This window comes from Somniosus microcephalus, chromosome 6 (assembly GCF_052327205.1).
Source record: "Somniosus microcephalus isolate GS21.2 chromosome 6, FLI_Smic_1.0, whole genome shotgun sequence".
Taxonomy (NCBI): domain Eukaryota; kingdom Metazoa; phylum Chordata; class Chondrichthyes; order Squaliformes; family Somniosidae; genus Somniosus; species Somniosus microcephalus.
In genome coordinates this window covers 280673758-280696012 of record NC_140992.1, presented here as the reverse complement: position 1 = coordinate 280696012, position 22255 = coordinate 280673758, and the positions used below count along the sequence as shown (strand labels likewise).

Below are 22255 nucleotides of genomic sequence, written 5' to 3'. Positions count from 1 at the left end.
ACTTTTAGTGATGTGTGTATCTGTACCCCCACATTTCTCTCTTCCTCTACCCATTTGGACACTTATTTGGATGAGGGGACCAAATGTAATATATCCAAATCTGCTGATGATACAAAGCTGGGTGGGAATGTAAGTTGTAAGGAGGATACAAGGAGGCTTCAAGGGGATAAGACAGGCTAAGTGAGTGGGCAAGAACATGGCAAATGGAATATAATGTGAAGTTATCCACTTTGGTAGGAAAAATAGAAAAGCAGAGATTGGGAAATGTTGGTGTTCAGAGGGAGATGCAGAGGATGTTTCCACTGGCTGGGGAGTCTAGAACCAGGGGTCACAGTCTCAGAATAAGGGGTCGGCCATTCAGGACTGAGATGAGGAGAAATTTCTTCTCTCAGAGGGAGGTGAATCTTTGGAATTCTCTATCCCAGAGGGCTGTGGAGGCTCAGTGGTTGAGTATATTCAAGGCTGAGATCGATAGATTTTTGAATATTAAGGAAATCAAGGGATATGGGGATAGAGCAAGAAAGTGGAGAGGAGGTAGAAGATCAGCCATGATCTTATTGAATGGCGGAGCAGGCTCGAGGGGCCGAATGGCCAACTCCTGCTCCTGTTTCTTATGTGCTTATGTTATTTTCCAAGGAGTTTGTGGCCTCCTTATTCTCCTTCCAAAATGTACTACCTCACACTTATCTGTACATGGAAGTTCTTAAATACTAAACGAGTTTGCAGTTTAAAAGTACTGCCTGATGATTTAGTGGGGAAGAAAATTAAGAGTGGGTGGAGAATCCTAATTCTGTGTAACTGATCAGGGTCCTTGTGGTGGTGGTCCCTCTCCCAAGTGTATTTGCTCTCCACATCGTCAGTGAGAATTGTGATTTAAAAACCTCTACCTACCAATAATGCAAATTAAAAGACGCAAAGAACATCTTAAACCGATGTACAGCAGCTCGAATGCCATTATTTCGGTCCAGTTTCTAACCTAAGGGCAGATGATTTTGTTTGAAAGTATAGATGGTGCACATTAGACTGTTGCCCTGTGCAGAGGCTGTAGGTGCAAGTTAGATCTGTGAATTTCACAGTGAATTTCCCGTCTTAAAAATGGTCTGTCTCCTTCTCCGCACAGTCTGCAGCCGGAGAATTGAGTAACTTTATTTTAAAGATGTAAACTAGTTTTTGAAGAGGATCCAGCTAGTTAAATGCACCAAGTTGTGTCGCACTGACACAAACATGATGGTCAATGGTTCGGTTTCTCGTTTGTGCTGCATCAACTGATCTCAGTGCAGTGGCAGGGTCACTCCAAATCGCCGGTCAACCAATCTCCTTCCTGATCACTACCCGTCACTGCCCCAGCAAACATCTGTGTGCACAGCATTGGGCTCAACTCGGCTTTTCTGCCTGTCCTCCCCCACCACCCCCCCCCCCCCCCCCCCCCCCAAAACTCCTGTGATGGAGGAAAATCTTACCAACACTCACCTTCTAGGCTCATACTGCTTCGGAGAGGTAACACTGCGGAGGTTTTAAATTTACGGCACAGGTATAGCCAGTGCTGGTGATCTCTGTAAACAGTACGTTTTTTGGTGTTGCTATGCGATGTTGGCCTGTGTATTTCTTTGTGTTGCTATGTGGTGTCGGTCTGTGTATTTCTTGGTGTTGCTATGTGATGTCGGTCTGTGTATTTCTTGGTGTTGCTATAGAAACATAGAAAAATAGGAGCAGGAGCAGGCCATTCGGCCCTTCAAGCCTGCTCCGCCATTCAATATGATCATGGCCGATCCTCTAGCTCAATACCATATTTCCGCGCTCTCCCCATACCCCTTGATACCTTTTGTGTCTAGAAATCTATCTATCTATCTTAAATATATTCAGTGACTTGGCCTCCTCAGCCTTCTGTGGTAGAGAATTCCACAGGTTCACCACCCTCTAAGTGAAGAAATTTCTCCTCATCTCAGTCCTAAATGTCCTACCTCGTATCCTGAGACTGTGACCCCTCGTTCTGGACCTCCCAGCCAGGGGAAACATCCTCCCTGCATCCAGTCTGTCTCTAGTTGGTTCCTCGACATATTGGTCCAAGAAACCATCCCGTATACACTCTAGGAATTCCTCCTCCACAGTATTGTTACTAATTTGGTTCGCCCAATCTATATGTAGATTAAAGTCACCCATGATAACTGCTGTGCCCTTATTGCACGCGTCTCTAATTTCCCGTTTAATGCCATCCCCAACCTCAGCATTACTGTTTGGGGGTCTGTATACAACTCCCACTAATGTTTTCTGCCCCTTGGTATTTCTCAGCTCGACCCATACAGATTCCACATCATCAGAGCTGATATCCTTCCTTACTATTGTGTTAATCTCCTCTTTTTAACCAGCAATGCTACCCCACCTCCTTTTCCTTTTTGCCTGTGCTTCCTGAATACTGAATACCCCTGGATGTTGAATTCCCAGCCTTGGTCACCCTGGAGCCATGTCTCCGTAATTCCAATGACATCATATCCGTTTACATCTATTTGCGCAGCTAATTCATCCACCTTATTACGAATGCTCCTCGCATTAAGACACAAAGCCTTCAGGCTTGTTTTTTTAACACTCTTAGTCCACTTTTGCTTTTCTCCTTCCTGTCTTTTGTTTCTATCCTTGCTTCCCTTTCCTCTGTCTCCCTGCACAGGTTCCCAACCCCCTGCCATTTTAGTTTAAACCCTCCCCAACAGCACTAGCAAACACTCCCCCTAGGACATCGGTCCCGGTCCCACCCAGGTGCAAACCGTCCAGTTTGTACTGGTCCCACCTCCCCCAGAACCAGTTCCAATGTCCCAGGAATTTGAATCCCTCCCCCTTGCACCATTCCTCTAGCCACGTATTCATCTGAAATATCCTTCTATTTCTACTCTGACTAGCACGTGGCACTGGTAGCAATCCTGAGATTACTACCTTTGAGGTCCTATTTTTTAATTTACCTCCTAACTCCCTCTATTCAGCTTTTAGGACCTCATCCCGTTTTTACCTATATCATTGGTACCTATATGCACCACGACAACTGGCTGTTTACCCTCCCCCTCCAGAATGCCCTGCAGCCGCCCCGAGACATCCTTGACCCTTGCACCAGGGAGGCAACATACCATCCTGGAGTCTCATTTGCGGCTGCAGAAACGCCTATCTATTCCCCTTACAATAGAATCCCCTATCACTATAGCTCTCCCGCATTTTTTCCTCCCGTCCTGTGCAGCAGAACCACCCATGGTGCCAGGAAGTTGGCTGCTGCTGCCTTCCCCCGATAAGCCATCTCCCTCAACAATATCCAAAGTGGTATATCTGTTTGAGAGGAGGCTGGCCACATGGGACCCCTTCGCCTACTACTCTGCCTGGCGGTCACCCATTCCCTTCCTGCCTGTGCAGCCTTTACCTGCGGTGTGACCAACTCATTAAACGTGCTATCCACGACGTCCTCAGCATCGCGAATGCTCCAGTATGTATCCATTCGCAGCTCCAGCGATGCAATGCGGTCTGCCAGTAGCTGCAGCTGGATACACTTCCCGCACACATGGTCGTCAGGGACGCAGGAAGTGTCCCTGATTTGCCACATAGTGCAGGAAGAGCATGCCACAGGGCCGAGCTGTGCTGCCATGACTTACCCTTTAATTAATTTAAATTAAATCAAATCAATACCACTAATTACACAACAATTAAATGATATACTCAAGGGCTCTTGTTTACTAGCACTCCCTGCTACACAACAGAGACCGTAGAAACTATAACCACAAAAATTAAGACCTTCTAAACTTTATAAACTATTAACCTTAACTGTCAAACTATATAGAGTAGTATAAATACTCACCCAATCAGTTGCTTCTTCTTGCCCTCGTGACATGGCTCTGGAACGTCGCCGCCAGTCTGCGAGTATGGTAAGCCTCTGGAGAAATAAAAAGCCAGCGAAAGTGAGTTTAAATACTCACCATTCTCTCCTGTTGCTCCCGACACACCACATTTATCCACGTTGTACTGCATCTGCCATGTATTTGCCCACTCACTCAACTTGTCTAAATTGCCTTGAAGCCTCTTTGCATCCTCCTCACAACTCACAATCCCTCCTAGTTTCGTACCGTCAGCAAACTTGGAAATATTACATTTGTTTCCCTCATCCAAATCATTGATTTATCGTGAATAGCTGGGGCCCAAGCACTGATCCCTGCGGTACCCCACTAGTCACTGCCTGCCACCCCGAAAAAGACCCATTTATTCCTACTCTGTTTCCCGTCTGTTAACCAATTTTCAATCCATGCCAGTATATTACCCCAATCCCATGTGCTTTAATTTTGCACACTAACCTCTTATGTGGGACTTTATCAAAGGCCTTCTGAGAATCCAACTACACCACATCCACTGGTTCTCCCTTATCTATTATACCAGCTACGTCCTCAAAAAACTCCAGTAGGTTTGTCAAACACGATTTCCTTTTCATAGAGTTATACAGTTCAGAAAGAGGCCCTTCGGCCCATCATGTCCGCGCCGGCCATCAAGCCCTGTCTATTCTAATCCCATTTTCCAGCACTTGGTCCGTAGCCTTGTATGCTATAGCGTTTCAAGTGCTCATCTAAATGCTTCTTGAATGTTGTGAGGGTTCCTGCCTCTACCACCCTTTCAGGCAGTGAGTTCCAGATTCCCACCACCCTCTGGGTGAAAAAGTTTTTCCTCAAATCCTCTCTAAACCTCCTGCCCCTTGTCTTGAAACTATGCCCCCTGGTTATTGACCCCTCTACTAAGGGGAAAAGTTCCTTTCTATCTACCCTATCTGTGCCTCTCATAATTTTGTACACCTCAATCAGGTCCCCCCTCAGCCCCCCTTGCTGTGCGATGTCGGTCTGTGTATTTCTTGGTGTTGCTATGCGATGTCGGTCTGTGTATTTCTTGGTGTTGCTGTGCGATGTCGGTCTGTGTATTTCTTGGTGTTGCTATGCGATGTCGGTCTGTGTATTTCTTGGTGTTGCTCTCTGATGTCGGTCTGTGTGTTTCTCGGTGTTGCTCTCTGATGTCGATCTGTGTGTTTCTCTCTAATACCTGTCTCTGTCTGTCTGTTTCAGGGCATCGTGAGCGGAAGCCATTTGGAAGGCCACCATCACCAAAGGGTGATCGTCAGAGTAGCCGAGCGCCAGCGATGATGAGATCATCTCCTGCCCAAGCAGACAGGTAAGTGCACACACAGATGACACCAAAAATGGATTAACTTGAGGATAACTTCACCAAATTTGCTTCCTAAAACGTCTGGGCTGCAATGCAGGTAGAGAGGGTGAAAGTGTGTCTGTTGAGGGCAGGTGTAGAGTGCGATGGAACACTGGTGACACTGGTCAGGTCGGGTAGCTTGTATCTGATGTTTTCTCCCGATGCTACCTGGCGTGCTGAGTATCTGCAGCGTTTTCTGTTGATGTTTGACTTGCAGTATTTTGCTTTTTGTTCAAGCGATCGGTGCTCTGGGCTCCAGCCTGTGCCAGTGCTGCTGTAGAATTGATCAGGTAGTGAGTGAGCAGCTTGCTACCATCATCCCTCCCTCTCTTTCTCCCGCCACCTTGAATGGAGAGGTCTGTGCCTCTTTGTAGGGTGCCCCCGCTTTGACACCCTAGGAACCAGTGCCCAGCGGTTCTCCAGCAGGTGCTCTGCTGTGTGCATCAGATGGAAAGTGTAGCCAGTCCTGCTCCTGTTGGGAAATTGTACTTTCTCGCCCATTGTACGTGCTGTTTTTGCAACTGGGAGCCGTCACAGCCAGTGTAAAATTGGGTACATTTCTTCAGTGGATATCTTTCGATATCATAGTCCAGTGGTGATGGAACTAGACAAGCGAGCTCGGGACACAAGTCCAAAGCCCCATTGTGGCAAGTTCAATAAATCTGGTCAGTTGTGGGCTGACGCCAGAAAATGACCATGAAAGAATGTTGTAAAAACCCAACTGGTTCACTAATGTCCTTCAGGAAAGGGAGTCGGCTATCCTTACCCGGCCTGGCCTACACGTGACTCCAGTCTCTTGCTATGCAGTGAACTCTTCCTGTCCTCCTGATGGTCAGGGAGTCCAGAACCAGGGGTCACAGTCTAAAGATAAGGGGCAAGCCATTTAGGACAGAGATGAGGAGGAATTTCTTCACCCAGAGAGTGGTGAACCTGTGGAATTCTCTACCACAGAAGGCAGTTGAGGCCAATTCATTAAATATATTCAAGAAGGAGTTAGATATATTTCTTAAGGCTAAAGGGATCAAGGGATATGGGGAGAAAGCAGGGACAAGGTACTGAATTTGGATGATCAGCCATGATCTCATTGACTGGCGGAACAGGCTCGAGGGGCCGAATGGCCTACTCCTGCTCCTATCTTCTATGTTTCTATGTCCTCAGGGCAACGAAGGATGGGCAAGAAATGCTGGCTTTCCAGCATAGTCTACATGCCAAGAACAAATAAAAAGAACGTTTTCAGACAAGAATGACTGCGTATATTTAAATCTTTTCCCCTCTCCTTTTAGAAAACGGCCACCTTCACCGCAGTCGAAGGTCTTGAGCAAAGTGACGAGTGTGTCTTCGAGCTGCAGCAAGTCCCATGATGCAGCGGCCTCTGCCACCACTGCATCCTCTGCAAAGTCGAGTAAATGCAGCACGTTATCGCGCAGGGAGGAGCTGCTGAAACAGCTGAAAGCTGTGGAGGATGCCATTGCCCGCAAACGAGCAAAGATCCCTGGCAAGGTGCAGTAGCTGTGAACCAATCGACGCGGGACCGCAGTCTGTTGATTAGAGACAGCTGTCAGTATTTTCAATGATTAAATCTGTGATTTTTTCAGGAAGTAGCCATGTTGGGGGCTCCTTGGGTACCTCACTGCCATCCTCCCGACCTCCTGACATCCCAGTGAGCGATGGCTGCAGTTTAGCTGCAGATCTGTCATTTTTTTTCTTCTTCTTAAAGTGGAGAGATGGCTGCAGACTGTGAACTTTATTACGTATTTAACACAAACTGACGCTGTGGCAATCGGTTCAAACCGTACAGTCAATGACTGGACTTGAACACGTGGAATCTGGCCCGAGAGAAGCCACACCTTTTACACTGCTTTAGAAGTTCTTAGTGTGTGTGTTGTCTAAAGGAATTCCCACATATACAAACTGTGTTACCGGAGAGCAGGTGAATGTGCTGTCAAACGCTGCTTTCTCTTTTCCCCCTCCATTTTTTGGGCAAACTTGTTCTTCTGGCTTCCCAAATAAATATTCATTCTTTTATTTGACACTTTTCAGATTTTTTTAATCTCGTGCGCACACCTTATGGTTGTGTAGGATGTGTAGGTTGAAGACTGAGAACTCTTTCAAAAGATCATTTGGTTAACACACACAGCTGAGGTATTGCGGTAAAGCAGTTTTTTTATATGCTGATAGCATCTGCTGAAGATGGGAGAGCAGAGTAATTGCATTGAATGGGGGGATAAATGTTCAGGATTAACTTTTTTTTAACATGACTTTAATAAAGGATTTACTAGTTGTAAAGATTCAGAACAGTTTTGATTAGCAACCTAGCCTTAAGTTAATGGAAGTGAGTTTGTGTCAGCACTTCCACTTCGAGAGACCCGCTCCACAGGTCAGTCAGCTTCCACAGGGGTCTCGGGCTTCACTTGTTGCTTTTTGTAGGGTATGGGGAGACGAGAAGTTGCCTCAGCCTCCAGAATCTAAAGCTGTGCTCTCACTCAGCTCGCACCTGTCTAAGTTCAGCTACATTCCCTCACGAATATTTCACCATTAACTTTCAGAGACTTTTAGAATGTACTGTGAACTGTCTCAGCCCCGCCCTCTCCCCGAGCCTCTGACTCTCCCTATGCCAGTTATGCTTTGCGACCTCCGCAGTATCGGTCCAAATGCAGATGCAGTGAAACCTGTCGAGCTGCCGGTGTGCAGTGATCATCTAACTTCTGTCCAGCTCGCACCTGAAGCTGAAAGCACCTGCCTTGTAAGGCTGCCTGCTCCCTAGCCCGAGGGATACTGTACGCACATCTCTCCTCATCTATTCGACTGTGTTTACAAACCTCACTTCCTGTCGAAGTTTCTTGCTGATCATTATAAACAGCACGAGAGAAAGATTGAGCTGTAATTAAACTTAATTAACAGATTCTGAGTTAACCCTCCACAGACTGAGGCTTTTTCTTCAGTTTTCAAACTACACATCACCCCTTTCGTCTCATACCTGGAAAAAATATGTAAATTTCTAGTAATATTCTGAAGTATGATTATAGATGTACAATACTGTAGAAAATCATCTTCATTCATAGAGTTCTTGGAGTGGCTGGAACTTTGCTCATTTTTGGAGCCAAGTTGCTCCTCGGATCATCTGAGGAGCAAAGAATAGATGATTTGAAGCCAGGTTTTAAGAACTTTCTAAACCAAAGCTGTTTGGAATGTGGCAGGTAACTGAGCTGTCAACTATACCTTTATTTAAGGAGTAACTTCAGTAAAAAAAAATCACGTCTTAGACCAATTTTTGATTTTCAGTTTCAAAAGCAGTCAGAGAATTTTTTTTTTTTTAAAGAAAAAAAAACAAGTCAGAATCTTGTTTGGGGCCAGGCACTAATGGGCTGATTTACCTTCCCAATCAGTATGATCAACCAGTGCGATAGCAGCACCCGCCTGTGGCACACGAGTTAATCTCCCAGGGCCAGGCATTAGTGAGCAGGTTGGAGTCGTGCCCTGATCTAGTGTCGCTCTTTGGGATGAGCCTGTGTGGCTGCTGTGCCGGAGTCACAAGAATGGAATCCCTCTTGCAGAACTGAAGTGTCAGGGCCGAGCTCTCTGAGGTACTGTCGCTGTTACCCTTGCTGTCAAACCGTGTCTGTTTCTAATACAATTCTGCATTCTCCTTTTTATTTGTATGTATGTAGGACTTCACATCTCACCATGTGGTGAAGCTTTGTTGATCAGTGTCTCCTATTTGAAGGCAATCTGTAGGATACGTTAAATGCAACATAGCTGCTCCAGGAGTTGTGTTGGCGCAGGAGCATCACTTGCCGATCGCTTCGTTAATTGACCAACTCGATCAGGAGCAGGGTTGAGTACACTTTCCAAATCCACCACATCGCGGCTCTGCAGAAGATGCTCAGAGGGATAAAGGTGGGGCTCAAGACTGCGAGAGTGCCCCAACGTTGCTTCTTTCAAACCTGCTTCTGCTGACAGGTTCCAGAGCAGCCGGGGGATTTTTACTGCAAGTTCGCATTTTCTTTTCAAGCTGTAACTTTGCTTTTTGTCACTGACTGGGCAGTTTTTATAAATGGACATGCCGATCGGCCAAATGGGGCCTCGGGTCGGGGAAAGAGAGGAGTGGTTAGAGACAAGGAGGCTGTGGGTTTGGCTGGCCAAATTGCGTTGAGTGGTGCTAAAGTTGAGAAGCGTTGGTGAAGAGGCAAACGCTTTGATCCTGTATGGCCTGCGGGCAGCTGCTGTAATGGGTGGACTGGTCGTTCTCGGCTCTGGCTTGCAGTATGTTATTTTGCCCCTCAAGTTTCACCCCTCCCCTCCCCTCCTGCAGGCATTTGCTATTGCTGGGATTCCAGGGGCATCGGGTGACCTCGGATATCTTGCCCAGGTAGTTATTCAAGCGAGAGCCTGGCCAGTGGGTGCTGGGAGGCTATTTGACTCTGGGAACATCACCGCCAAGCCTGATCCTGTTCTCACTCGAGGTAAGTAGCGGGGGGGAGGGTATTAAGAATATAACATAAGAAATAGGAGCAGGAGTAGGCCACACGGCACTCAAGCCTGCTCCGCCATTCAGTAAGATCATGGCAGATCGTCTACATTAACTCCACTTTCCCGCACTATCCCCATATCTGTTAAGTCCAAAAATCTATCTATCTCAGCCTTGAATATATTCAGCGAGTCAGCATTCACAGTCCTCTGGGGCAGAGAATTCCAAAGAATCACAACCCTCTGAGTGAAGAAATTCCTCCTCATCTCAGTCTTAATTGGCTGACCCCTTATCTTGAGACTGGGACCCCTGGTTTTAGCCTCTCCAGCCAGGGGAAACAATCTCTTAGCATCTACCCTGTCAATCCCTCTCCGAATCTTACTGGATGGAGACCGAGGCTTCCTGGCCTCCGTGGATCAGAGGCTGCTGGCCAGCTGGCATCAAGTGTCTCGGCACGGACCAGGAATAAGATTTTCTCGTGTGTGGCTGAATGCTGCATTAAACGGCATCTTCATCCACTGGGAGCAGCTGACAATGATTCTGAACTAGAGAATCGGAGCGTTGAGGATATCTCTGATTGCATGGTGTGTTATATTTCCTGTTGGGTTACCTTTGTGAACTGCTGTCTCTCTGACTAGCTGTATCGGGGACGATACTCCACTGTAACCAGTGAAAGTGTGTGGAGCACCACTGAGTTGTTGGCACGTTTATATATGTGACCCTTTAAAATGATTGTAACCAGCACCAGAAGCTGACCTTTCCATGACCCTGTGCTTATGACCAAAGGTTTCTCACACACAAGAGCCCGGGCTCGGTTTGCAAATTCTTTGTCTCAAATTCTGGTGATTACACATGGATTTAAGTAGAACTGGATACTGGGCCTCTTCCTGTGCACCAAGTGGGACCAGTGACACTGGGGGTGTGTCTGTACTGGGACCAGTGACACGGGGGGTGTGTCTGTACTGGGACCAGTGATACTGGGGAAGCAGGAAATGATTAGTGCATACAGTGTCTGGGTTACAGGCCCCTGGGCAGTGTCTGGGTTACAGGCCCCTGGGCAGTGTCTGGGTTACAGGCCCCTGGGCAGTGTCTGGGTAACAGGCCCCTGGGCCGTGTCTGGGTTACAGGACCCTGGGCCGTGTCTGGGTTACAGGCCCCTGGGCCGTGTCTGGGTTACAGGCCCCTGGGCCGTGTCTGGGTTACAGGCCCCTGGGCCGTGTCTGGGTTACAGGCCCCTGGGCCGTGTCTGGGTTACAGGCCCCTGGGCCGTGTCTGGGTTACAGGATCCAGGACAGTGGCCAGCGACCAGCACACTCAACTGACGAGATGTTTAAACCATATCCTGTGGGAGAGGCTCCCTCACTTTGCACTCTCCACCACACCTGAAATGGGGCAATTCGACGAGTGTCAGCTGACGAGCATGTTCCAGTCCCTGTGTGCAGAGTAACAAGTGCTGACATTGCAATCAGGTGCTGAAGGTAAGGCGAGAAGCAGAATGAATAGGCTTCTCTGAACTGGAAACTGATGGAATGTTTCTGGACTATCCGCTGATATCCGGCAGTAGCCGAAGAGTTCCAGCTTCAATGGCCTTGCCTCTGGTTTATACTCTGGCTGTTTGATGCGTTGCCCTCGTTCACTGGGAGCCGGCTTTAGGCTGCTGACATTCTCTTTGTTTTGATATTTGTTGGCGGCACTGGCCGCGTGGCCCAGAAACACTCAGCCTTAGTCAGCTGAGCCATTAGGAGAACTTCAATACAGTGTACCAACCGCTCATCTTCCAACTCTAAGGGCAGTATACACAGCAAGGTATTTGTTGTAAATAACCCTGACCTAACAGATTGTGTACGCAGTAACCACACGTTACAAGATCACTGAAATCCCATGAGTTCAGGCCCCGTTCTGTCATTAGCTCCCATCTCCGCCGCTCCTCCCCACAAAGGTGTTGACGTTTTGCTGGGTATATCCAGAGGAGCTGGGCACCCTCTGATCATTTGCCCAAGTAACAATAATATTCAATCAATTGGGAGCATCACATCTAAGACCAATTCCCTTCATCACCCAATCTCCATATACCTGGATTCTCAGCAAGAGTCGCTGGATGGCGGTCAGGAGCGGGAATTCTCACCACATTTTTCTCTCTCTGACCTATGAGTACCGAGGCCAGTTGTCACTGCTCTCTTGCCCTGCTGGATCAGCGAACTACCCGGGGATTGAATCTGGATCTTTCCCTAAAATAGCTCTTAAAAAGTGTTTAAATTAATTGAATAGAGCCATCACTTAAAACTGAACCATGTTATTACCATAAAGTAATATTATTTACCAGTAATGATGTGTGAATATAAGGAAGTCACCAGTAAATCAAGGCTGTCACATCCTGACTGACAGGAGGAAGAACCAGCTGTGTCATTTATATAAGTGGGTTATGTTAAAGTGTCAAAACATCCAAACAGGAATTTGCTCGTAATTTTATGTCAAAAGCAGTTAATGGTTCATCTCAGTGCTGGCATGCAAACTAGTATTGGGGATTATGTAGCATGTCGTTGGTTCAAGAGGGAGGTCTAATAGTTCCTCAGGCTGGTGCAGTTAAACATGCTGCAACATCCACTCAACCTTAAAAGCCCAAGTCTGTGTGTGCAATCGGCAGTGTTCACCAGTGTCTGCCTGCAGTGTTCACCAGTGTCTGCCTGCAGTGTTCACCAGTGTCTGCCTGCAGTGTTCACCAGTGTCTGCCTGCAGTGTTCACCAGTGTCTGCCTGCAGTGTTCACCAGTGTCTGCCTGCAGTGTTCACCAGTGTCTGCCTGCAGTGTTCACCAGTGTCTGCCTGCAGTGTTCACCAGTGTCTGCCTGCAGTGTTCACCAGTGTCTATTTCGCCAGATTCAATTAAAGTAAATTCAGATGGTTCGGGGATCAGACTGAATGCTGGAAACACAGCAGGTCTGTCTGCTTCGGATGAATCGCCTCCACTCAAAGCTTTAACCTCGGTATTTCTCTTTATAGAAGCTGGTGGACCTGTTGTGTATTTAAAGCAATTGACTTTGCATTTGTTCTAAATTCAGAGGGTTTATCAGTGGATTGATGGTGGTGTGGTTTGTTGAGGGGTGGAAGGAGCAGTCCGAATATTGAAGTGAAATCAGCCATCAAGAGGCAGCTTGCTGCTGCACAGCTTCAGGCAGCAGGTTAGACTGAGCAGATCAGCTCATCGAGCTAAAGAGGGCTGGGAGCAGGGGATCTGCCTACACCCTCGCTGCATGGTGAAGGAAAGTGTGTAGATGTTACTCTACAAAGCAATGCTTGGCATTTAAGCGCCCTGAATATTCCTCTTGCAGTAAAGGTAAAGAAACCCAGTTGCTTGATTCTTGCTTTCAATTTTTTTTTAAATTAATTTATTATTTATGCCCGCTCTCTCCGGAGCTCCCAAACTCACCAACCACCACCTTTATTAATGCTCTCTAGTGCCAACAGGTAGGAGTGAATGAGAGTGGCCTGTATGGACTAGTGCTCAGATTCTGCCCGCTCCTGACCTGCCCAGCTACTCAAGATCGTGACCGCAATATGCAAGGAGCCTTGGGTTACATCATATCTCTTACTAGTCGGTAGCAGAGAGCCGAGAGCGAAGTCACGCTACATCACACAGTGATACAGAGCACAGTGGTGGCGAGACAAGGTGGGCAGTCAGCAACCTTGTGATGAGTTTCCCAGGTGAAGCAGAAAACGTTGATTTTGCTCGAGGTTTCCCAATTACTCAGGTCAGTCTTCCGTACAGTCACAACCCACTGTCAGACCTTAACCCAGAGCCAGCAGCACGTTGTAGGGGTCTGAACCCCACTCTAAAATAAATGTTCTGTTTGGGTTGAATCACGGAGTAAATGGGCAGCAGCACACAGACTGATGACCTGGAGTTCGTAGAATTCCTAATCTATGCCAATGTTTCTTGGAGGAGTCTGCGGGTTCTGCCAATTCGACTGGTTTGCACAGAGCCCCGTGTAAGGCGACTGTGATTAATATTTCTCTGCTAGTTGCGCCGATGCTCATTGTTTCTTTATATCAAGAGTTTTGTATTAATTGTAGTGATTGTATAAAATATCTTAATCTTTTTGTATTTTCCCCTCCCTGTAATTGGATGTTGTTCAGCTTCCAAGCCCCAATCCCATAAAATAAACTCTCTATCTCTTGTCTAATCCTGGTATATTTTTATTCCCTCAACCACACTTTCTGTTTGTGACTTGATGTGAATGTAATATTTTCACTCGTGTGTCACCCTGTCTTTCTGAAGCAGGGAAACTCCCATTCGATGCTGTAACTGTAATGTTATTTTTTTTTTAATTGGCACAGATTACTGCTACTTCTGGCAAGCTGCCAATGTTTGAACAAGGAACAAATTATAGAACAAACCTGTAATAAATCCATCTGCACCTGTTGGTTACATCGGATATACGGCACAGAAACAGGCCATTCGGCCCAACCAGTCTATGCCGGTGTTTATGCTGCACTCGAGCCTCCTCCCGTCTTTCCTCATCTAACTCTATCAGCATAATCCTCTATTCCCTTCTCCCTCATATGCTTGTCTAGCCTCCCCTTAAATGTATCGATACTATTCGCCTCAACCCCTCCCTGTGGTAGCGAGTTCCACATTCTCACCACCCTCTGGGTAAAGAAGTTTCTTCTGAATTCCCTATTGAATTTCTTGGTGACTATCTTATATTGATGGCCTCTAGTTCTGCTCTTCCCCACAAGTGGAAACACTCTCTCTGTATCCACTCGATCAAAACCTTTCATAATATTAAAGACCTGGTGCAGAGTATACATCTGCCAATGGCTCACCGAGTTAAGGCAGTGGAAAAAATGAAAGACTTATATTTCTACAGCGCCTTTCACGACCTCAGGACGTCCCAAAGCGCTTTACAGCCAAGTACTTTTGAAGTGTAGTCACTGTTGTAATGTAGGAAACACGGCAGCCAATTTGCGCACAGCAAGCTCCCACAAATAGCAATGTGATAATGACCAGATGCTCTGTTTTAGTGATGTTGATTGAGGGATAAATATTGGCCAGGACACCGGAGATAACTCCCCTGCTCTTCTTAGAAATAGTGCCATGGGATCTTTTACATCCACCTGAGAGAGCAGAGGGGGCCCGGTTTAATGTCTCCTTTGACAGTGCAGTGCTCCCTCTACTGCACTGGAGTATCGGCATAGATTTTTGTGTTCAAGTCTCTGGAGTGGGACTTGAACCCACAACCTTCTGACTCCGATGCGAGTGCTACCAACTGAGCCATAGTGGTGGGGGATGTTGCCTCAGTATGGGCGAGCAGGTAGGCTGTGGCATTCTAGAAGACTTGTAGTTGATGGAGGGTGGAAGAAGCAGACATGGATTGTGTTGATGTCCAGCCACAAGGTGATGGAGCCTGATAATTGCCCACGTTTGAAAAGGACGAAGATAGTTATTAAAGCCTGACCCTCTTTGATTGAACTCAACCCCACCTTCTCTCCATATCTCTCAATTGCACCTACCCACCTTAGAATCATAGAATGGTTACAGCATGGAAGAAGGCCATTCGGCCCGTCGAGCCTGTGCCGGCTCTCTGCAAGAGCACTTCAGCTAGTCCCACTCTCCCGCCCTTTCCCCACAGCCCTGCAAATTTCTTTCCTTCAGGTACTTACCCAACTCCCTTTTGAAAGCCGGGATTGAATCTGCCTCCACCTCCCTTTCAGGCAGTGCATTCCAGATCCTAACCACTCGCTGCGTACAAAGGTTTTTTTCTTACGTCGCCTTTGGTTGTTTTGCCAATCACCTTAAATCTGTGTCCTCTGGTTCTTGACCCTTCCGCCAATGGGAACAGTTTCTCTCTATCTACTCTGTCCAGACCCCTCATGATTTTGAACACCTCTATCAAATCTCTCAACTTTCTCTGCTTCAAGGAGAACAACCCCAGCTTCTCCAGTCTATCAAATTAACTGAAGTCCCTCATTCCTGGAATCATTATCATAAATCTTTTCTGCACCCTCTCGAAGGCCTTCACATCCTTTCTAAAGTGCGGTGCCCAGAATTGGACGCAATACTCCAGTTGGAGCTCCAGTTTTATACAAGTTCATCATAATTTCCACACTTTTGTACTCTATGCCTCTATTTATGAAGCCCAGGATCCCGTAAGCCTTTTTAACCGCTTTCTCAACCTGCCCTGCCACCTTCAATGATTTGTGCACACATACCCCCCGGTCTCTCTGTTCCTGCACCCAGTTTAGGATTGTACCCTTTAGTTTATATTGTCTCTCCTCGTTCTTTCTACCAAAATGTATCACTTCACACTTTTCTGCGTTAAATTTCATCTGCCACATGACCGCCCATTCCACCAGCCTGTCTATGTCTTCCTGAAGTCTATCACTCTCCTCACTGTTCACTATACTTCCAAGTTTTGTGTCATCTGCGAATTTTGAAATTGTGCCCTGAATACCCACGTCCAAGTCATTAATATACATCAAGAAAAGCAGTGGTCCTAGTACCGACCCCTGCGGACCACCACTGTGTACCTTCCTCCAGTACCTTCTGTCCTTATCTTTCAAGCCCACCTTCTCCATATCCCTCAACCCCACCTTACCCGCCTTCTCTCCATATCTCAACCCCATCTACCTGCCTTCCCCACATCTCTCAACCCACCCTCTCCAAATCTCTCAATCCCACCTTCTCCATATCCCTCAACCCCACCTTAAATGAAAGGTTAAGGGAGAGGGACATGTAGAAACCCCAACAGAATGTGATCTGACATTGAATTTTTTCCTGGTGAAGTGGAAAGAATTTGTACCTCGGCAGTGAATGGACCAGATCCACGGACTGTTGGCTAATGAAAGAGTAAGCTAACAAATTCAGTTCAAAGAAAGTAGGCATGGTTGAAATGGTCAGGTTTCCACTATGTACAAAGGACTTAATATCTAATAACAGCTACTGTCCATAAATCACCAGAAGTATTAGTAAATGATTGATACACAGTTTATACTTTTCTCTCCAGGAGAAAACGGGCAGAAGGAAACAATGTGACATTGTGAAAATCATTTCAGCACTTTCTAAACGATCCACACACTGTTCACCCCGTCACCTCCCTGAGTGACTCTCTTCCCCTCCAACCTGCAGCACCTGTCCTCAGTGCCAAAAAACATCTGGATAGTTAACCCCACAAAAACAATCTGTCCGCAGACACTCTTTGTTGTTTTGAAGTTAATTTTACAATTTTTTACAAATGTTCAGATTAAAGCTGTGCCTGAATATTTCATTATCTTCACTTGATAATTATCTGCCTTCACTGCTGGTCCATTTTAGAATCATCTTGGAGTTTCAGGATTGGAATTCTAAACCACTTGACAGCTAGTGTCAGCATCAAACACTCCCAGGGCAGGTACAGCACGGGTTAGATACATAGAAACAGAAGATAGGAGCAGGAGTAGGCCATTCGGCCCTTCGAGCCTGCTCCGCCATTCAACGAGATCATGGCTGATCATCCAAACCCTAGCACCCGGTCCCGACACCGACAACCATCCCACCCAAGCCCTATCCCCGTAACCCTGTAACCCCACGTATTTAATCCCCCCTAACACTAAGGGTCAATTTTTATCATGGCCAATCAACCTAACCAGCACATCTTTGGACTGTGGGAGGAAACCGGAGCACCCGGAGAAAACCCACGCAAACACGGGGAGAATGTGCAAACTCCACACAGACAGTCACCCAAGGCCGGATTTGAACCCGGGTCCCTGGCGCTGTGAGGCAACAGTGCTAACCACTATGCCACCGTGCTGTAAAGCTCCCTCTACACTGTCCCATCAAACACTCCCAGGGCAGGTACAACACAGGTTAGATACAGAGTAAAGCTCCCTCTACACTGTCCCATCAAACACTCCCAGGGCAGGTACAGCACGGGGTTAGATACAGAGTAAAGCTCCCTCTACACTGTCCCATCAAACACTCCCAGGGCAGGTACAGCACGGGTTAGATACAGAGTAAAGCTCCCTCTACACTGTCCCATCAAACACTCACAGGGCAGGTACAGCACGGGTTAGATACAGAGTAAAGCTCCCTCTACACTGTCCCATCAAACACTCCCAGGGCAGGTACAGCACGGGTTAGATACAGAGTAAAGCTCCCTCTACACTGTCCCATCAAACAATCCCAGGGCAGGTACAGCACAGGTTAGATACAGAGTAAAGCTCCCTCCACACTGTCTGATCAAACACTCTCAGCTGCTAAGTGAACCATTTAGTGTGGTACTGAAGCAAACAGATTAGAAAGGTCCCAGATTAAATTCCTGGTCTATGGTGATTTAGTTTGCAGGGTTCCTATTCTCACTGGGAATGGGCACTACAGCTGACTGGTTTATTGCCACTGACTGCATTGTGTTGTTTATCTGCTCCACATGTACCAGGTCAGTGCTGGTTCACTCTGATTTTTGTTGGTTCATCAAATGTTTGACACTGGGAAGTTCATCACCATGTTTCAGTTCCCAAACCAAACTGGCAAGAACTCCACTGATGGTGTTTCCATGTCCCTGATAGGGATGCTCCTCACTTCTCTAAACCCAAAGAACTAAGTTTGACAAGACGTCCGTCTTTGTTATGGTTTGCTTATCTCTAACCTTGTCCTTTGAAAGTTTGGCAAATCTTGAAAACAGCAGTTAGCAACAGTCAGGAACAGTAAAAGGTGTGAACTTGGTCAAACATCCCAGCCTGCCCTCAGATTTTGGTGGAGTTTAATCGTTCTGTGTTCAGTCCTTTGTTGTTCACCAAATTCTGCTCTTTTACCAAATAATCCAGGGTTTCTAGTCCATTCCTTTAGTCTTCCTTAAAAGCCAGTGTTAAAAGTCTATACAGGTACACTATCCCTTATCCGAAAGCCTTGGGACCAGCTGAGTTTTGGTTTTCGGAATTTTCGGATTTCAGAAGGTATTATTATAAGACTGGGAAATTTGTATTTAATATAAATTTTAAAAGTTCAGGCTACCTCTTGCGACTGTTCCGTGTCTCATTCCCCTTCCTGCTTCTCTGGAAAGCCGGATATCGGCTGACTCCTACTAAGCTGGCCTGCAAATCAGGTCTGGTGGGGGGGGAGAAAAGAATATCGGGGGGGTCAAGGGGGAGAAAAGAGTATCGGACGGGCCGCGGTTCGGGTCGGGAGAAAAGAATATCGGACAGGTCGGGTCGGGTGTGGGGGGGGAGAAAAGAATATCGGTCGGGTCAGGGGAGAAAAGAATATCGGACGGACCGCTGTTGTTGGGTTCACTCTCCCGGTACCTCCTTCACACTGCCCGGCTCGGCCTGCAATCTCCTACCCAGGAGGGAACTCTGTGACCCTCTGCCCTGCTCAGCGTAAGTCGTGCGCCACTCTGGTCATGTCGTGCGCACGACTTACGCTGAACGAAAAAACTTTCGGTTTTTAGAGGTTTTAGGTTTTCGGAAGTTTGGATAAAGGATAGTCTACCTGTATTTGAAAAGTCTAAAACCCTTCACCAGTGAGACAGTTACTTGCTGAGTCCCAAGCTAATGATTGGTCTAGCTGTGCAGGACTGGCTGATCAGTCATTCTCGGTGCCCTGAAAAACTACAGATCTGCATTGACTCCGTTCCAATCTCCCAACCCCAGGCCGACTTTGTTGGAATCCAATAGACACCAAAAAGCCTCTGTTTACTTCCTTCCTACACCCCCCCCCCAAGGAATTACTGTCGTTAATCATTAGACAACTGCTGAATGTGGATTTGTGATAGTAAATTAATTTAAATTAATTAAGGGGAAAGTCATGCCAGGAGAGCCCAGCCCCGTGATGTGCTCCTCCTGCTCCATGTGGGAATTCAGGGGCACTGCCCCTGGTGACTACGTGTGCAGGAAATGCATCCATCTGCAGCTATTAGCAGACCGCATTGAGGAGCTGGAGCTGCGGGTGGATGGGTTGTGGAGCATTCACGAGGCTGAGAAGTTCGTGGATAGCACGTTTAGTGAGTTGGTCACACCGCAGGGAAGGGCTGCACAGGAAGAAAGGAAATGGGTGACCACCAGGCAGAGCAATAGAAGTAGGCAGGTAGTGCAGGAAACCCCTGTGACCATTCCTCTCTCAAACAAGTATACCGTTTTGGATACTGTTGGGGGGAATGACTCACCAGGGGAAGGCAGCAGCAGCCAGCTTCCTGGCACTGGGGGCGCTCCTGCTGCCCAGGAGGGGAGGAAAAAGAGTGGGAGAGCAATAGTCGTAGGGGATTCTATAGTAAGGGGAACAGATAGGCGTTTCTGTGGCCGTAGACGTGAATCCAGGATGGTTTGTTGCCTCCCTGGTGCCAGGGTCAAGGATGTCACTGAGCGGCTGCAGGGCATTCTGGAGGGGGAGGGTGAACAGCCAGAGGTCGTGGTCCACATTGGTACCAACGACATAGGTAAAAAGAGGGATGAGGCCCTGCAGCAAGAATTTAGGGAGCTAGGGGCAAGATTAAGGAGCAGGACCTCAAAGGTTGTAATCTCTGGAGTACTCCCGGTGCCATGTGCTAGTGAGTATAGGAATAGGAGGATAGAACAGATGAATGCGTGGCTAAAGGGATGGTGCAGGAGGGAGGGCTTTAGTTTCCTGGATCACTGGGTCTGCTTCTGGGAAAGGTGGGACTTGTACAAGTCGGACGGTTTACACCTGAACCAGAGGGGAACCAATATCCTTGCGGGGAGGTTTGCTAGCACTGCTGGGGGGGGTTTAAACTAATTCGGCAGGGGGATGGGATACAGAGTGGAGCTATAGTAGGGGGTGATGTACAGCCAAATAAGGAGGAAAAAACAAGTCAGCAGGGAAGGCAGAGCAAAGATGTGAAGGCAAAAGGGAATATGGCAGGGCTGGAAGGCATTTATTTTAATGCAAGGAGTCTTGCAAATAAGGTGGACGAACTGAAGTTGTTGTTGAACACATGGGAGTACGATATTGTTGCTATCACGGAGACATGGTTGAGGGAGGGTCAGGACTGGCAGCTAAATATTCCGGGGTATAGAATCTTCAGGCGAGACAGAGGGGGTGTTGCAATATTAATTAAGGAGTCTATTACTGCTGTAAGGAGGGATGATATATTAGCGGGTTCCTCTAATGAGGCCATATGGGTAGAACTTAAAAACAAAAAGGGGTCAAGCACCTTGCTGGGAGTGTACTGTAGGCCCCCAAACAGTCAGGGGGAGATAGAGGAACAGATATGCAGGCAGATATCAGAAAAGTGTGAAAATAATAGGGTAGTAATAGTGGGGGATTTCAACTTCCCCAATATAAATTGGGATAGTCAGAGGGTGAAAGGCTTGGAGGGAGCAGAATTCTTAAAGTGCATCCAGGAAAGCTTTTTGAGCCAACATGTAGAAAGTCCTACAAGAGAGGGGGCGGTACTGGACCTAATTCTAGGGAATGTAGCCGGGCAGGTGGTGGAAGTGTCTGTAGGAGAGCATTTTGGCGATAGTGACCACAATTCGGTGAGATTTAAGGTGGTCATGGAAAAAGACAAAGACGGCCCGGAAATCAGGGTTCTAAATTGGGGGAAGGCCGATTTTAATAAGATAAGACAGGATCTGGCAAAAGTGGACTGGGAGCAGCTACTTATAGGAAAATCCACATCAAAACAGTGGGAGGCTTTCAGAAGGGAAATAGAGAGAGTACAACACCAACATGTTCCTGTAAAGGTCAAGGGTGGGACCAACAAGCAAAGGGAACCTTGGATGACAAAGGATATACAAAAATGCATTAGGAAAAAAAGGGGGGCTTTTGGCAGTTACAAAAGACAAAAGACGGTGGAAGCCCTAGAGGAGTATAGGAGGTGCAGGGGCATACTTAAAAAGGAAATTAGGAGGGCGAGGAGGGGCCATGAAATAACACTGGCGAGCAAAATAAAGGAAAATCCTAAGATGTTTTATAAGTATATTAAGGGCAAGAGGATAACCAGGGAAAGGGTAGGGCCCATTAGGGACCAAAGTGGCAAGCTGTGTGTAGAGCCAGATGAAGTAGGTGGGGTTTTAAATGAATTTTTTGCCTCAGTGTTCACTATGGAGAAAGACGATGTAGATATAGAAGTCGGGCAAGGGGACTGTGACATACTTGAACATATTAGCATCGAGAGGGAGGAGGTACTAGCGGTTTTAGCAGGCCAAAAAGTGGATAAATCCCCAGGCCCGGACGAGATGTATCCCAGGCTGTTGTGTGAGGCAAAGGAGGAGATTGCAGGGGCTCGGACACAAATTTTCAGAACCTCTCTGGCCACAGGGGATGTACCAGAGGACTGGAGAACAGCTAATGTAGTACCATTATTCAAGAAGGGTAGCAGGGATAAACCAGGGAATTACAGGCCAGTGAGCCTAACATCTGTGGTAGGGAAATTATTGGAAAAAATTCTGAGGGACAAAATTAGTCTCCACTTGGAGAGGCAAGGATTAATCGGGGATAGTCAGCATGGCTTTGTCAAGGGTAAATCATGTCTGACCAATCTGATTGAATTTTTCGAGGGGGTGACTAGGTGTGTGGATGAGGGAAATGCTGTGGATGTGGTTTACATGGACTTCAGTAAAGCTTTTGACAAGGTCCCGCATAGGA

General features: G+C 47.1%; 1 protein-coding gene across 11 annotated transcripts in view; it reads left to right on the top strand.

Moving 5' to 3' along the window:
• Positions 1 to 13859, top strand: part of zc3h18 (zinc finger CCCH-type containing 18) — a 213392-nt gene extending 199533 nt beyond the window's left edge. For 8 of the 11 annotated variants that reach the window (XM_085991932.1, XM_085991931.1, XM_085991940.1 and 5 more), the window contains 3 exons: positions 5073 to 5178; positions 6495 to 6711; positions 8880 to 13859. In XM_085991932.1, coding sequence (XP_085848058.1) covers positions 5073 to 5178; positions 6495 to 6711; positions 8880 to 8915 — 359 coding nt within the window. In that variant the 3' untranslated portion in view covers positions 8916 to 13859. Of the gene's footprint in view, positions 1 to 5072; positions 5179 to 6494; positions 7237 to 8879 lie in introns of those variants that run through there. The other 3 variants (XM_085991941.1, XM_085991938.1, XM_085991935.1) reach the window with 1 other exon arrangement.
• Positions 13860 to 22255: the final 8396 nt, after the last annotated feature.